The sequence below is a fragment of the Rhamphochromis sp. 'chilingali' genome (genome assembly GCF_963969265.1).
Source record: "Rhamphochromis sp. 'chilingali' genome assembly, chromosome: 11".
Taxonomy (NCBI): Eukaryota; Metazoa; Chordata; class Actinopteri; order Cichliformes; family Cichlidae; genus Rhamphochromis; species Rhamphochromis sp. 'chilingali'.
This window is the reverse complement of record NC_137938.1, coordinates 11,506,898-11,524,149: the sequence shown is the minus strand read 5'-3', so window position 1 is coordinate 11,524,149 and position 17,252 is coordinate 11,506,898. Positions and strand designations below refer to the sequence as shown.

At 40.6% G+C, this 17,252-nt stretch overlaps 1 protein-coding gene across 1 annotated transcript; it reads left to right on the top strand.

Moving 5' to 3' along the window:
• Positions 1–341: 341 nt before the first annotated feature.
• Positions 342–6,081, top strand: irx2a (iroquois homeobox 2a). The gene is made up of 3 exons (XM_080895739.1): positions 342–888; positions 2,262–2,667; positions 3,358–6,081. Exons 1-3 carry the CDS (start codon positions 649–651, stop codon positions 4,242–4,244), a joined length of 1,533 nt encoding a protein of 510 aa, XP_080751865.1. The 5' UTR covers positions 342–648; the 3' UTR covers positions 4,245–6,081.
• The last annotated feature ends 11,171 nt before the right edge of the window (positions 6,082–17,252 follow it).

The following is a 17,252-nucleotide window of genomic DNA, read 5'->3' as shown; positions in this document are numbered from 1 at the left end:
ACGGACGTTGCGAGTCGACTGTATAATCATGGTGAATTTCTCTTGAAACAAATGGAAAATGAGCTATAACTGCGAGGCTTGGACTTAATAATTTGGGATCACTATAACATTTAGTTGGAGGATATGTCTGATACTAAGGGGGTGAAAAAAAAGTTTTAAATAGCCTCATTCCAAGTCAAACGTCTATTCATAGGACGGACGGACGCTACGATTTGCCGTGTGGATTCTTTGGTTATGTTCCGAGGCTCCATTTCTATCAGACAGAAAGGGGGCGGGGATGGGATATTCAGATGAGCCGGAGTGACAGCTCCTGTTTCCCCCAATGCTCTGTGTGTCTGAAACTCCACTGGCTCGTTCCCTCCTAACTCCTCACTTCATAGTGCTGCGTACTAAAAACATCGGACGCTAGGGGATCAAGACGCATGCCACATTGCCTCTATGTGGGCACTTTAACAGATCTTTCGGGGGGTTTTTCCCAGTAAGGGGGCAGTGGAGGGAGGCCTTTTTTTTTATTTTCACTCTCTGATGACTGTTTGCACGGCTGATTATTGAGTTGATTGTTTATTATTTTGGCCGCTGTTGTCCGCCGCCTTGTGCGTTTTTTTTCCTCCCCCTTTTTGGATTCGGCGACCTAACGCGCGCTCACCAATGTCCTATCCTCAGGGTTACCTCTACCAGCCCCCGGGCTCTCTGGCGCTGTATTCATGTCCGGCTTACGGGGCCTCGGCTTTGGCCGCCCCGCGGAACGAAGACTTGGCGAGGTCGTCGTCTGGCTCAGCCTTCAGCCCATATCCCGGGTCAGCTGCTTTCTCCGCTTCGGCCGGTGCAGGCTTCTCCACTCCACTGTCATACTCCACGGATCCAACCACGGGATTCCCATCGTACATGGTAAAACATCTTCTTTGTGTTTCTTTATGATAAAGCTTCCGAGAAGGCGATTGTCGGCGTTTTAAAGTCGCAGGCGAACAGCGCCGATAAATCGGTTTGCGTTTTCTTTTCTTTTTTTTGTCATGATTCACTCCACAGAAAGTAGTTGCGGAACTTTACCATGGAGTGCTATACATTCATATCTGGTGGCCTTTTAGAGGGGTCCTCGCTATAAAAATCTTTGACCCCCTTGGCTTAAATGGGATTTCTGATCGTGAGCCGCAGATTGGAATGGCTTTATTGACGCTTAACACTTCCTGCGCAGTTAATTGTATAAAATGGAATACCTAGGATTGCCTTTTAAGCGTCTGGCTTCTAAGCATCGACTTTATGCGCCATAGAAATCGAATATAACACAAACTATGACCCTTTTCTTCATCAGCCACGCACTAAAATCAGGAATGGATGGGGTGGTATAATTCTTGGTTAAATAAACTAAATTTTAACACGAAAAGCATGACTCGCAATGTTAATGACACAGGGCACCTCAAGCGTTCTAGGAAAGGTGCACATCAAGTGATTCGCTAATGGGATTTCTAATGCTGCAAAGAGACGATATGTTAACACATTGGAGCTGCCACCATAAACAAAAAGCAGCCACTGAAAGGAAATGAGTTGGTTAATAGGTGATTAAAGAAAATTAAAATTTCCTTTTTGTTATCTTAACTGCTATATAAAGGGGAACCCTGTTATTAGTTAATCCGATAATGATCCTAACCATTAGTTAACCATTACTCCTCGGCTTTTTGTGGCCTGCTTTTGCCCACGATGTGTTCAGCATGCCTGTTTACAATTAGTCCTTTTTGATTCAACCCGACAAGTGGGTTAAACCATAACAACAATAACAACAATAATACTTAAACAATTAGTTATTATTTATGCTTTGTTTATATGAAACAGTCCACTGCATTCCGAAATCCTGCGACGATATTTAAATCACTTTATAATATATAATTGATATAAAATGAAGATAAAATCTGGTACTACTTTTATATTTGAGTCCCGACATTTTTCACTTGTTTGGACACGTTTTTCAAAAAGGAATGGTTATAGGCCTACTTTTTTAAACACTGTTGAATAAAGCATGTACAGTTATAGCTACTTATGATGTAATTTTTGTCTTATCATTTATTATTATTCGTCAAAATGTAAAGTTTATATATACATATAAATTTGTAATGTCCAACGTATAGGAAATTGTTTTTCAATATAAGTCACTTTGTACAAGCCACATTAATGTCAATTTTTTTTTTTAAATTCTTTTTAATGTCAGTCTAACTCAGCTCAGCTCTTGACTTTTTCTTTCTTTCTTTTTTCCTCCAACTTTTATCCAGTCCTCTCCATACGACGCGCACACCACAGGCATGGCCGGGGCGTTGAGTTATCCCCCTTACGGGAGCCCAGGATACCCCTTCCAGCTCAACGACCCGGCTTACCGCAAAAATGCCACCAGGGACGCCACGGCCACCTTGAAGGCCTGGCTGCAGGAGCACAGGAAGAACCCGTATCCGACGAAAGGAGAAAAAATCATGCTGGCAATTATCACCAAGATGACCCTGACGCAGGTCTCTACTTGGTTCGCAAACGCTCGGAGGAGGCTCAAGAAGGAGAATAAGATGACATGGGCACCCCGGAATAAGAGCGAAGACGAGGACGAAGAAGACGGGGACGGCGAGAGGAAAGAAGTGGAGCGCTCAGAAAAAACCCTGGATAACAGCGAGGCTTCAGCGGAGGATGAAGGTGGGGTATTATCCGGCGACCAGGTCATGATCAATTCAGAGTTGGATGGGAAGGAGGGGGTGCCCATTTTATTTACTTCACAAGTTATGTGCTGCACTGCTGCTTTATGTCAAAATATCAAAGAGATGAAATTATAACTCAGTTACGTGAATTATAGTTCTAACACACACACACACACACACACACATATATATATTTTTAAAATTAAAATGTGTTTGCAAGACAGTCGAGTCCACGAACTATTTAGGTAGCCACGTTGATTGATATCAATTTTTAATGAAAAACGAGGTTCTAAGACTCAAGCTACACGTAATGACCTGTTAGAAGGAACATTTTATTTTCTTAAGCGTGATTAATGACAGGTCACTGGCAAGCAGACACCGAGCATAGCAGTAGTCATAAGTGGTCTCAATAAAACTAGACTGTTAATATTGTTACGATGAAAACGTCGACGTGCATGATTATGTAAAAAAAAAAAAAGAAAAAAGACAGTACAATTGTTATGGTATAAAATATACATTAAATCCAGCCTACTTTATAAATGATGCATGTACCACTATTTAAGTAAGGCTGGCTGTAAAGTATTAACGATTAATGGACTTTATAAGTTTTATACAGTTTACTTTTGAGACTTTCTCACTTTCTTTAACATTTCTAACCCTTTTCCATTTATTTGCATGCTCGTCTTAGGCATCAGCTTGCACGTAGACACCCTGACGGACCACTCCTGCTCGGCAGAGTCAGACGGGGAGAAGGTCTGTGTGGGCGAGCTTGGCTCGGAACAAGCCGGCGACAAATGCGAAGAGGACGGCGAGGACCCAAACCGCGACCAGCGGGCTCAGCTTTCACCTAAACCCGTCACGTCATCGCCACTGACCGGAGTAGAAGCTCCAGTTCTCAGTCATCACCATCACCACCACCACCACCTCCACCATCTCCACCATCTCCACAGCCAACGCGAGGATTTAGCACGGAGCCTCGTCAGTAGCAACAATATTAACACCAATAAATCCTCCTCATGCCTTGACAACAGGCCTTCTTCGGGAGCGCCTCCTAACCCCACGGTCAAACCCAAATTGTGGTCGCTGGCGGAAATTGCTACCTCGGACCAAAAGCACCAACATCAGCAACAGCAACTGGGGCAGTCAACTGGGCAACCAAATTGCCCCTCCTCCAGCGGTGGACTTCTCACTTCCCCAACGCCTTCCGCAGCATCCCCGGCTGCCAGTTCGCCCTCCCTCTACCCGCCCCCCTCCATCCTCGGAAGACCTATTTATTACACTTCACCCTTTTATAGCAATTACACAAACTATGGCAACTTCAGCCCCCTGCAGGGTCAAGGGATCCTGCGGTACACTAATTCATCTGGAGTGAGTCTGGCTGCTGCCGCCGCCGCCGCTGCCGCTGCTGCTGCAAACGAGGGTCTCAGTTCTTCTCAGCAGGCTCTGGAGGCCAGCACAAACCCCAAACACAGGCCAGACTCTCCCCTCGTTAAAAATAATCCAAACCAGATTGTTGTTGAGCAGCAGCAACAGCATTTCAGAACCGCAAATTTAGAAGCAAAGAAAGGTACGTAAAATATGACGCGGTAAAAAAAAAATCATAATAATTTAAAAAAAAGAGAGAGACTAACTTATGAAAACTTATTTAATCTAGTGTTGAGTCCTAAATTTGTATTTTAATTCAACCCTGTAAGGAAATGGCGCCACGCTGGAGGTAAAATGAGCTCACTTGTTTCCAATGCAAACTAACTGGTTTTCTTTTTCACTTCCATGTGTCACTGCAATGACACCAAAGCATGATCTGAACTCCTTAGCCTTGTTTCGGGAAAGAAAAAAACAAAAACAAAAAAAACAAATAGCACCAAAACAGAACAAATTGAAGCCTTCATATTCAAGCGATCTTTTACAAGAAACAGCTAACACGACGTGATTTTTCATTTGTGCTAAGAAGAGTACATTTTAGGACTGAATATGAGACTAAATGACTTATTAAGTTGGACATTTTTCAGCGCAGTAAGGAAATGAACGCGCACTATGGCCTGTTATTCGTTTTCATTGCAGTAATCTCCCGGAGTAATCAATTTATAATTGCCTACCAGCCCTTAAAAAAGAAAAAAAAAACTACGCATATTTTGATCTTTCCGATGATCCCACGGGATCATAAGAATCCGGTGACGGGGTTTCTATTTGCAACAATCTTGCCTTACAAAGCAGTAGGGATATAACATACAAGCCAATTGCAAACAAAACTTACAAGATCGCGTCTACAGATACACATTAAAACAACACTATGAAGGACGGGCCTGAAACAAGCTTATCCATGCGCTCAGACACGCGCGCGGACACACACACACACACACAGTAGGCACCCTGTGAATCCAATAAGCAGACAAAATGTTGCCATAGTTTTGAGCAGGAATCCTATTTTTAATGCTTCCTGTGTGTGCGCGCGCGCGCAGCGGGCCCAAGACCTTATCTTTCAACCTGGAATAATTCTAATTACACAGAGTCAGCCAAAAGCAAACAAATGAGTTTGTTTGCTGTGTGCAGTCATCGTGGAACTTCACGTTTTCAAATGTCACTTAGGTAGCTGTGGTGGTTACTTTCCTTGCGCACATTTAAAGCTTTCCCTACATGCCGACGAATAGCTTAAGGACGTTTAAGTAGCAGTATAAGCAGAGACCACCCCCCCCCCCTCATTTTTAATGAGCACTTGCAGTATAGAGGTGTTTTTGTTCATGTTTTCTGTGGTGGTGGACGAAATTGATCATTTGATCGTGTGGGACTTTTTTTTAATTTCCATGGTCTGCAGGTAGGTGTCACAATTGCTTTGACTATAAAACGACAAAGGACGCCACCCCTTAGCCTCACGTTTTAACCCACATAACCTTTACTCCAAATCGGATCTGGTGCCACCATTTAGTCGGAATGACAGCTGCTACCGCTTTCTAAGCCCCACGCAGACTGGGACTTTTTCTTCAGCTCACGTTTGTCAGAATGTTATTGTATTATTTCCGCCGTTCTGTTTGAGGCAATTTGGACGACAATTACATATGCTGGTTTGAAACCGATCTCCCATTATATGTGATTTACATGTTATTTCTCAGGTTCCTCTAGTTTGCTTATTTGCCACGGTATATTATTTCAGTATATATTTACGTGTGAAAATAAAAACTAAAATTTGGCCTGAAACCGAGGTGTCTTGGGGACGCAAAGTGGACCGAATTGAACTGAAGTGAACTTGAGGACTTCAAAGTGGAATAGCCTACATTTGATATTTATTTTTTTAAAAGGATGGCGAAACGATACCTATAATTTATGCAAGTTGTATTGCAAAAATGGGAAACTGACATCGTCCGTTTGTTTTGTAAATATATATACATATATATATATATATATATATATATATATATATATATATATATATATATATATATATATATATATATATATATATATATATATATTATGGACGGTTTTTATTTGAAACGCATTTGGGAAAAAGGCGACCCAATCTTGTTATCAGGAGTACTTTTACTAATTTATATCTTTGAATGTAAATAAAATCAAAACTCGCTGGTAAAGATATACTGGTGGGGTATTATATCCATTATTCAAATGAGAAAATATTAAACTGTTTTCCCAACTATTACATTCATCTTTGGCAGTCTTTCTTTTAGTCATAACACTGTTTAACCCTGTTGCATTTTTTATTCCTTTTTTTTTATTCTTTCTGCTCATTATTCTTTTGTTTTGTCAGTTGCAGATGGGAGATGTTTGATGAATCTCACTTTTCATGAAGATTATGAGTTCTCACAGATTGCACAATCCATTCTTTCTAAATGGACAATCATTTTCTTTTAAAGCGTCTGGTCAGGGGATCTCCCTCGGTCACATATTCAGGACCTTGATGGGGATAAACGAGATGCTTATTTTATTTCATTTTTCTCCCAGCTCCCCTCTCCCTGCCACACATTTATTTTTCAGTGTGATTAATACAGCCGTGGGACGCATCGGGCATTATGGGCTCCCAGCGGGGCCGTCCCTGGAGCTTTTTAGCCTGGTTCAGGATGGGTCAGCACTGCCTGCTTCATTACAGCACGGCATTGAGCAATCCATAAAAGTCTATCTAAGCATCTGCCAGCTCCAATGGGCTGTGTGATGGGCCCTAATCGGACAGGCTTTTCACTGCTTTTCATCATGGCTGGATATTATATCACACAGCTAACTGAACAAATTAGAAAGAAAAAAGGTAGTCTTTAGTTATTATTATTATTATTCTAATTATTAATTTAAATATTTTTTCACCTTATTGTGATATAAGGTATGAAATACTCAAATATACAATATTGACATCCTCCAAGAAGAGGCCTCCATCATTGCTCCCAGCTAGACTAAAAGCTAATCCTTCATTTTCCAGTTGAATCTGTGCTTTGGAGCAGTCCAAATGTCATGGGACCCCCACCCCTCCCCATACCAACGACGTAATATTTAGCTGCTACCAAGGGAGCAGTGGAGGGTAAACCTACCTTAACTCACTTAGACCATCTTTTAAGTTAAAACAAGTCTTTGTGACATAAATGCATACTTTGCTCAAAGAGTAAATAGTGTTACACTCCCAGGATGGTGTAAAAGTCACCTTTGGATTATTCATGAAACCATCACTATTTTTTTTTTCAGGTTCTTTGGTTCATCAGTGCTGTGAATTGAAATATTTTATCATTTACCTCTACCTCACTAACAGACTGCTGCAGTAGACGGAAGACATGAATGTTATAGCACCTGGCCAGTTTCTTCCTCAGTCAAAATGCTTTCATTAGCAGCTGATTTATTGAAATGCATACTTTATTCTCAGGTGGGCTCCCCCAGGGACGCGCACTGTTGTCAAATAGCACCGGAGGCAGTCTCGAGAGCACATAGGGGCCCTGCCTCTCACTCGCTTTTTCTTTCTGTCACCTGCTGCTGCTCCCTTCAAATGTCAACATTTGCTTGCAATAAAAAAGTGTTATTGTTTCATTCAAAAAAAAAAAAAAAAAGAGAAAGTGCTCGGCAACCAGTCACCTTTGAACACATGAAAAGAAACTTCCACCCCTCCTCTTTGTTTGACTGAGAGCAACGGCAGGTGAAAATAGGAACAAGGCGGCCATTGCACATGACAAATTTCAAGCTGTGAAACCCCTTATGAAACAATTGTGAATTTATGCCACAATTAGTCACAATTGTGCAGAGGAATTCCTGACTCTTTTGAAATAGCTCTTCTTTGGTCCACATCCATTCAGACTATTTGTGGAAGAAACTAGGGTAACCTTGACACAGCCTCGATATTGATCCTCAAGGGCAAAACAGACGGTTTGCTTAGTACCATAAAGCAATGTTTTAGTGTCGGGGAATGATTTAAACTAATCTAGATATTCTTTTAGTTCCATGCACTGCATACCAAATAAAGACATAATCCCATCAAATAGCCTACCAACAAAGATGCGATCGTTACTAAGGACTAGTCGTCATTGAAAACTACATTGATGTTATCGCAGGGCTCATAGGCTTCATGCGAGCACAGACTTGAGAGCAAGTGGACTCATTCCCCTTATCGCTGATCAAATAAGTAGCTCGCATATGCAGATAATTCATGAGCTCTGTGTATCTTTTATCCTCCTATCAACACTTTCTCCTCCAAAATGGCTCAAGCGTTTATCTCTGATACACACCTGCTGAAGCTAAAGTTTCACTGTAGCCAATTACTATTTTACAGTTGTCCTTTACTGGAGGTGCAGTGTTAATTTGACATGATGTTAAGGAAGACTATTAGGCAGTTGACTGATTTGCTACAGATGCCCAGATGTTAAAAGAAAAATTGACACTTGCATATTATTTTAGCTTCAGTATGCATGTGTCTATCATGGGCAGACAGAAGCAAGAATAATTAGCCTGTTTTCTTGCGTTGAGGATGTAATGCAGCTATTCTCTTGCATGATACAGTGAGATCATGTTTTTAAAATTGCATATAAAACACTAAAAAATAACCAGCTGAAATTCCAAGATGTGAACTTAGCTTTATAGAGCTATATCAGAAACAATACCACTTATTTTTTTATAGCAAATTTGAGGTCTTGTGTAAAAGTAAGGCAAAATAATATGAAAAGCACCATTAGCCTTTAATGTAACCTGTCTTTTATTTTAACCTGTTTGATGCTATTAAACCCTCCATGGTAAACTCACCCATTAAGACCTATCCATAAATACTGCTGATGTTCAGAGTCAAAGGAAAGTACTACAAATATTCAGGGAAAAATCGAGAGACCAAAGAGAGAGGCGTACAAATCAGGTGCAGTTGTGTTTAATAAAACACATCAAAGTGAATGAGGGGGGACGTTAAAAATGAGTCCAAGGTCCTGTCCTCTCGTAAAGGTGTCAAGTGAAATGTTCACTACTCTGGATGATCAAGGGGAGAGTAAGTTGTGCAGGATTTCATAGTGATCCTTACGGGTCTAAGTCCACACACACACACGCACACACTCGCTCTTAGACTGAGACACACTAATACATGTCCGCACAAAAGTCTAAACAAGGCCATTAGGAGCCTTGACTTCCACTCCTAATTGACAGTTATGTTTAATGCCTTTGGTGAGTAAACACTTTGCAGTAGTGGACTCCACCTTTAGGTTGTCAATCAGGCAAAAATTGGTAGGCGGCTGTGAAATCTCCTGCAAAGCTGAACATAAAAGGTAAGGTGCAACATACATGCGATGCAATTTATTGAACTATTAAATCCTCTGTGTGTGTGTGTGTGTGTGTGCGTGTCGGTGTTTGTCAAAAGCAGTTTGTGAAAACACACGCAACATAGGTGTATTTATTTAAAAGTGTTTTGCCCACAACCATACCATAAGCACAAAAATAAGTTCATAATGCTGTATATACTAACGCAACTCCATATCTACATCAAGTATGGAGAACCTTCACAGACATCTAAGTATATACTTACATACAGTATATGCACTATAATGAAGACAACATATATTGTTAGTAATACTATGAGAACTATAACGTTTACATGCATACTTTAACTGAAATTCCACTGATAGCGCTACACCTTTTATTTTTCTAGGTTATACAGTGGACATTAAATGATACACATCACATTATCTAAGTATTACACATACACAACATGCTTGTTTGCAAACACTAATGGTGCACTCAGTGCTGGACCTTGTTAAAAGTAAGAAACAGAATGAGTGACAGTGTGGTGACATGAAGCATACGATCAGAACAGTAAAAGATGCCACTGTTACGTAAGTGTCACTATTGTCTCACGTTGTCATTTTTGCTTCACACTCTCAATACACCACATAAATATGTCCAGTGGTCACACCCACACCACCCCCCCTCCCCCGCCACACACACACACACACACACACACACACACACACACACACACACACACACACACACACACAAAGGCACAAAAAGAAATCTGTGAAGAGTCACTGAGTGCTGAAGAAACAAACAGCCTTAAAATACAAATTCATGCAGATAATGAGTCTTAGGCATACATACACATACTGTATATTGATAAAACTGTATGCACAAGATTAGGGTCAAGACATTTCTTCCATGTTTTTGCAAGATATAGACAAATCTGTGTCCAGTACAGCTCTTCAAGCCCAATATTGTGTTTGAATTAAGGATGTCTTCAGATTTATAGAAAGAAAATAAGCCAGCAGGGATGATATTGGGAATTATGCGGTTAAATCTGATATGTGTGATATGCTGTTTATGTGCAGCAGCACTTTTGCATTATGCTATATAAAATTATTAATGTAATTGAACTAATATTCAATTTGGACTTGCGTGTTTGTCTGCACATGTGGGAAGGTATGTTTTCGAGTATTCTGTCTATCCATTGTACGTTACTGCTGCTCTGCAAATTGTGATATGTTAAAGTTAAACCTCCACACCCTGACCTGTCAACTGTCAGCTTTCATACCATTGAGTGCAACAACTGGATGAGGTAAACATAGATTTTTTCCATCTGTATGTTTCAAGTGCTTCTTTTTTTCCTTTTCTTTTCTTTTTTTAAAAATCACAACATATCTGCACTGAACCTTCTTACTCCGATTGCGTGTTCTGTTAGACATATCAGGGAAGTGATTCATGTTAAATATCTGTCAGACTTGTAGGCTAATTAAATGAAGCATTGCTTTAAAGATAATATTTAATGTCATGACTTTTGGCATGACCGTAGCTTTCAAGCTAAACTGCTTTCACAGAGTAATAGCACAGTGTGCAAATAAAAAAAAGCATTAATGTGTTGAAGAAGCACTGTGACCTAAGATGATCATTTAATGAAAATATCCAGGGAGACATGCCTCGAGGCACAGTTTGAGGCACTATATATTAGCTGCCAAAATGTTCACTTTAGGCTTTCTTTAAACATATTGCATCACTTCAAATTATATCTAGATGTTATGAATCAAAGGAAGCTGAAAAGCTTCTTGGAAAGGTTGGGAAACATCTTTAAGACCAAAGAGCCATTTCAGTTACTTTGACTGCAAAACATAACCTTGCTAACAGACAGTCAGAGAAAGCAGGATGTTCAAACCAAATATCATTTTTTACCCTTTTAAATTAAATTGGAGGCATTTCCAGATGAATGAATAAAATAACCCCGTTGCAACAAGATGTCAACTTTGGAAAAACTAAATTTGCGAACCTTGACTTCAATGTCAGTGATTGTTTTGGATCCTGTGCCAGCTTATAATAATCCTTTATTTAACCATGAAAGTGGTGGCATTTTTAAGGTTAGAGAAAACTCTAGATTTTTTGTAGAAAAACATGGATTATTTATTTTAGTTGTATCATGTTACTAATTGCGAGGTATATCAAGACACAATTAAAAAAGTCTGCAAAATCCAGTCTTTTGTGTGCCATTAAGACATGCTGTACTCTCGTATACCACTCTTACATCCATGTCGGTTGATATTGGATATAAAGCATAATGTTGATGTTCCTTGGCATAATGGGTGTTTTTTACAACTTATAGTGAGGTAGTGATTTTTTTTTAAAAAAGATAACTGATCATGTTCATTTAAAAGGAAAAAAACTGTGGTGCACAAATATACAAATTGGAAAAGTTCTTAAGCCTTTTATGAGTAGTTGTTATAAATTTTTATCATCATTTTACCAACTGCCATGATTGGCTTGCCAAAACTAAAGAGTGGACCATCATCATGGAGATCAGGTAAGCTGTAGCAACAACAAATGTGGTGGTGTGGAGGAAAAACCTAGAGTGTGCAAGAAAAGTTTCTTTTGCTTCACATAACTAAAAGAAAAAATGCATTAAGTGAAAGGGTTGCAGTCAAAAAACAGACAGAACCAACAGAAATTACCGTTATAGGCATACATCGTAAGGGTCATCAGTGTTTTTGTACTTGCTGCCAGAAAATGGGAGCCAAATGTTACATACTGTAAGTTTAAACTGCTACATTAGCTTGTTGTGTTTAGTCTGTAACTTTAACATGAGTTTTAGAAATGTTTTAGATATTAGTTTTGAAAGGTCAAACCCAGAGTTCTACAGTGTGCCTCCATAACAAACTAAATGAAATACAAACCTCCAACCAAAGCAGTCTAGGGCTCCAGTTCTAAGAGCAACCAACAAATGTCTCTCCAAACTCCTTCCCCCTTTTTTAAAAAGCTTCATTTGTACTCCTTCTGCTCTAATCAGGGTTATTCCCCAAGTGTTGTACTGGGGAGGACTGGGACACTGCACATTGCAAAGCACATTGCTCTCTCTCCTCACATTCCTCCATCGCTTTCTCTCGTAGGAGAATCCCCTTTTGACTCCAAACCAACCCAGGAATATTAGTCTTATTGCTTTTAATCACCAAAGTCTCACACCCAAAATATGTCAATTCATTAAAGGCACTCAGATATTCAGGCCAGCTGCTTCCTGGCGACGGGCTAAAGACAAGGTGGAGACAGACAGACTGTGTGTGTGTGTGTGTGTGTGTGTGTGTATACATGTCTGTGTGTGTTCTCTCTCCGTCTCCCTCTCACTCTCTCTTGATCTCTCTCTCTGTGGAGACAGGGCTACCCAATCCTCAGCAATGCCCTGGCTGTGCTCAGCACAATTTAACGACAGCTATACCTAATCACACTACACAGAGGTGGTTCTGCTTATACTGTATGACTGTATGTGTGACTGAGGTGAAGAAATATGTGTGGACGGATGCAAAGTGTGTATACACAGAGAACTGTAGATGCACATACTGTATATGTACACACACATACACACACACAGCTTTGCAAGGCTTTTAAAGGACAGACTGTTGATCCCTCCACAAGCAAGCGAAGCGGCTTACATCTTTCTGTTACAGAGGATTGGAGGTGCATTCTAATACAATTACGCTGACGAATAAAGTGCTTGTATATGAGGAAGGAGGTGCTCTAGCAACATCTGCAGCTTGAAGCTGTCCAAAGGCACTTCAGCGGTGACACATGAAGAAAGAGGCAAATGAGTGGAACAAGGCCATTGTTGCAGGCAACGCGACTGCGGTTGAGACAGTCATGTGAAATTACATTTGGAATCCAGAACAAAACAAATTGAACGTCCTTTCATGTGTCTCTGTTACTCGTTTTTGGAAAGAAATCTGTTTCCCCTCTGAGCAAGGGCATGTGAGAGGCAAGTGCAAGGGTGTCTGCCCTTGTGAGTCTTTGTGTAAGAGCTGGCAAAAAAAAGATGATGCTTGTGTGTTCATGTGTTTTTCACATTCACCTGTATGTGCTCACCTTCATGTGTCATTGTGTAGTTGAGTATTACCAATGTACCCGATAATTTAAGGTCCAGATATGCTTTGGGGTTGGGTTAAGTTAAAGTTAAAGTTAGGTTTAAAAGGGCTGGGAATAGTTTTTTGATTTATGGTTCTATAGTTAGGACGAGGGTTGGAGCTGACTAACTGTATGTCAAAGCAGTGTCACTTGAAATCTTGGTAATGACTGCTTGTGTGCACATATGTTTGAGTGTGTAAAATATTCTGAGAGACAGAACAACGCATCTGCACACGTGGCTGTGTGTGTGTGTGTGTGTGTGTGTGTGTGTGTGTGTGTGTGTGTGTGTGTGTGTGTGTGTGTGTGTGTGTGTGTGTGTGTGTGTGTGTGCGTGCGTTTCACATCCAGAATATATTCCACAGACCAGATGGCTGCAGAGTGGCTTAGGAATCAATATTTAAGAAGAAAACATACCAACAATGCATCTGCATGTGTTTGCTGTACCCCTGTGATAAAATATTGACTCTCTGGTTTTTGCAAGAATTATCGGCTGTGGTCAAAAATAGGATTTGCGGCTTACCGGCCTGTATCTGTTTTGTGGAAGCAGTGATGATGGCTACACATTTGTGTCAAACGTGGATGTAGACAGGCAGTGTGGATGTTTGTCATGAATTACTGCCACCATCAGCAGATGTCAAAATGTGTTGCTGGCACTTGCAGTTACTTCTGTTTGAATGAACAGAAATTGAGAGAGTGAGAGCGAGAGGAAGATAGATGCCACACTCAACTGTCCTAAAGCTATGTTTATTATCAGAAGCTAAGCCCGAAAGTGCTTTCAGTTTGAAAGATTAAGCATGTTGGCATTTTATATTTTCTTATTATTTAACCCCTACAGGTTCAAGACTGAAATTCATTCTCATTTCTTCCTTCTACAGTTGGCCCATTTCTTTGAGCTTGAATTTAGAGCATTTAGATGTATTAATTTATTTAAGTTCTTCCTCACTGAATAATGGCACCGTGTTTTAATTAGCAACCGATATAAAGCATACATTGTCAATCTTGTATTTTATTATTTAACACAAATGTTTTTTCAGACTATTAAAGCCTTTATTGAACTTGCATTTATATACAGTGGGGCAAAAAAGTATTTAGTCAGCCACCGATTGTGCAGGTTCCCCCACTTAAAATGATGACAGAGGTCAGTAATTTGCACCAGAGGTACACTTCAACTGTGAGAGACAGAATGTGAAAAAAAAATCCATGAATTCACATGGTAGGATTTGTAAAGAATTTATTCGTAAATCAGGGTGGAAAATAAGTATTTGGTCACCTCAAACAAGGAAAATCTCTGGCTCTCACAGACCTGTAACGTCTTCTGTAAGACGGTTTTCTGTCCCCCACTCGTTACCTGTATGAATGGCACCTGTTTGAACTCATCATCTGTATAAAAGACACCTGTCCACAGCCTCAAACAGTCAGACTCCAAACTCCGCCATGGCCAAGACCAAAGAGCTTTCGAAGGACACCAGGAAAAGTATTGTAGACCTGCACCAGACTGGGAAGAGTGAATCTACAATAGGCAAGCAGCTTGGTGTGAAAAAATCAACTGTGGGAGCAATCATCAGAAAATGGAAGACATACAAGACCACTGATAATCTCCCTCGATCTGGGGCTCCACGCAAGATCTCATCCCGTGGGGTCAAAATGATCATGAGAACGGTGAGCAAAGATCCCAGAACCACACGGGGGGACCTGGTGAATGACCTGCAGAGAGCTGGGACCAAAGTAACAAAGGTCACCATCAGTAACACACTACAACAGCAGGGAATCAAATCCCGCAGTGCCAGACGTGTTCCGCTGCTGAAGCCAGTGCATGTCCAGGCCCGTCTGAAGTTTGCCAGAGAGCACATGGATGATACAGCAGAGGATTGGGAGAATGTCATGTGGTCAGATGAAACCAAAGTAGAACTTTTTGGTATAAACTCAACTCGTCGTGTTTGGAGGAAGAAGAATACTGAGTTGCATCCCAAGTACACCATACCTACTGTGAAGCATGGGGGTGGAAACATCATGCTATGGGGCTGTTTTTCTGCCAAGGGGACAGGACGACTGATCCGTGTTAAGGACAGAATGAATGGGGCCATGTATCGTGAGATTTTGAGCCAAAACCTCCTTCCATCAGTGAGAACTTTGAAGATGAAACGAGGCTGGGTCTTCCAACATGACAATGATCCAAAATAAACCGCCCGGGCAACAAAGGAGTGGCTCCGTAAGAAGCATTTGAAAGTCCTGGAGTGGCCTAGCCAGTCTCCAGACCTCAACTCCATAGAAAATCTGTGGCGGGAGTTGAAAGTCCGTGTTGCTCGCCGACAGCCCCAAAACATCACTGCTCTCGAGAAGATCTGCATGGAGGAATGGGCCAAAATACCAGCTACTGTGTGTGCAAACCTGGTAAAGACCTATAGTAAACGTTTGACCTCTGTTATTGCCAACAAAGGTTATGTTACAAAGTATTGAGTTGTATTTTTGTTATTGACCAAATACTTATTTTCCACCCTGATTTACGAATAAATTCTTTACAAATCCTACCATGTGGATTCATGGATTTTTTTTTCACATTCTGTCTCTCACAGTTGAAGTGTACCTCTGGTGCAAATTACTGACCTCTGTCATCATTTTAGGTGGGGGAACTTGCACAATCGGTGGCTGACTAAATACTTTTTTGCCCCACTGTAAATGACCAAAACGAGCTGTTCACTTCTCACTTTAAACAATTACGTTGTATTTGCAGAAATAAGTGAAAGAAAACAAAATAACAAACATAAAGACTTTCACCCTAATATCATGATGTGCTGAAGGACAACGTTCAGCAGAAAGCTACAGGACTGTGGTGCTTGCCATCATTTGACAACACAAGAGTTCTTTTTGGCCACATTGATATAATCTTCACTCACCACCAACCCTACTAGCCAGATTTGGCTTCCTGGAGTTTCTTCCACATTCATATTTGGAAAATGAAGTTAGCCTGTTATAGATGGGATTTAGCGTGTATTACAAAGGCTTTTATCTATGGGGAGCAATCTAAAAAATAGCTGCTGAGCCGATATCATGACAAGATGACTTTGAAGGCGAAATTTAAATCAGGCATGGTTTTTGATTTTTATGGGCTGATTCCATAGAATCGGAAAGGTTCAATGGTCTTGACTGACATAGAGTTGTCTGTATGAAGCCTATCCCAGCTGTAATAAGATGAAAGGTGGGGTACACCGTGGACAAGTTACCAGTGTGTTAAAGGGCTAACAAAGAAAGACAGACAACCACAACACCTATTGCCAATTACAATCAACAATTAATCTAATCCGCTGATGCGAGAATACCCAGAATGAACCCATGCAAACAAGGAACTCTCCACACAGGAGGCTCAAGCCAGCTGGTGGATTCAGGACCTTCTTGTTGTGAGGTAACAGTGCTAATAGCTGTATCGCTGTGGTGCCTGAGTATTACGGTTAGCTATTTTGGTCATTGGAAGAGAAGTTGCAAACTATTAAAAAATAATTAAAGAAACAAATGCATTTTCCCATCTCCGTGACAAGATATCTTTATTGTATTTCACTTGATAATGATAATTCTCCAATACCAGTGTACATCTCACATATGATATGTTTGACCTGTGAGACGCGCACCAGTGGACATGTACACTTGGAGAACATTTTTCAGTTGACAGTATCTTAACTGGAACTTGACCTTGGCGCTCTCCCTCCTCTTTTTACGAAGAGTGAAACTAACCTCTTTATTTTAAGTCAACAATACAGCATGTGA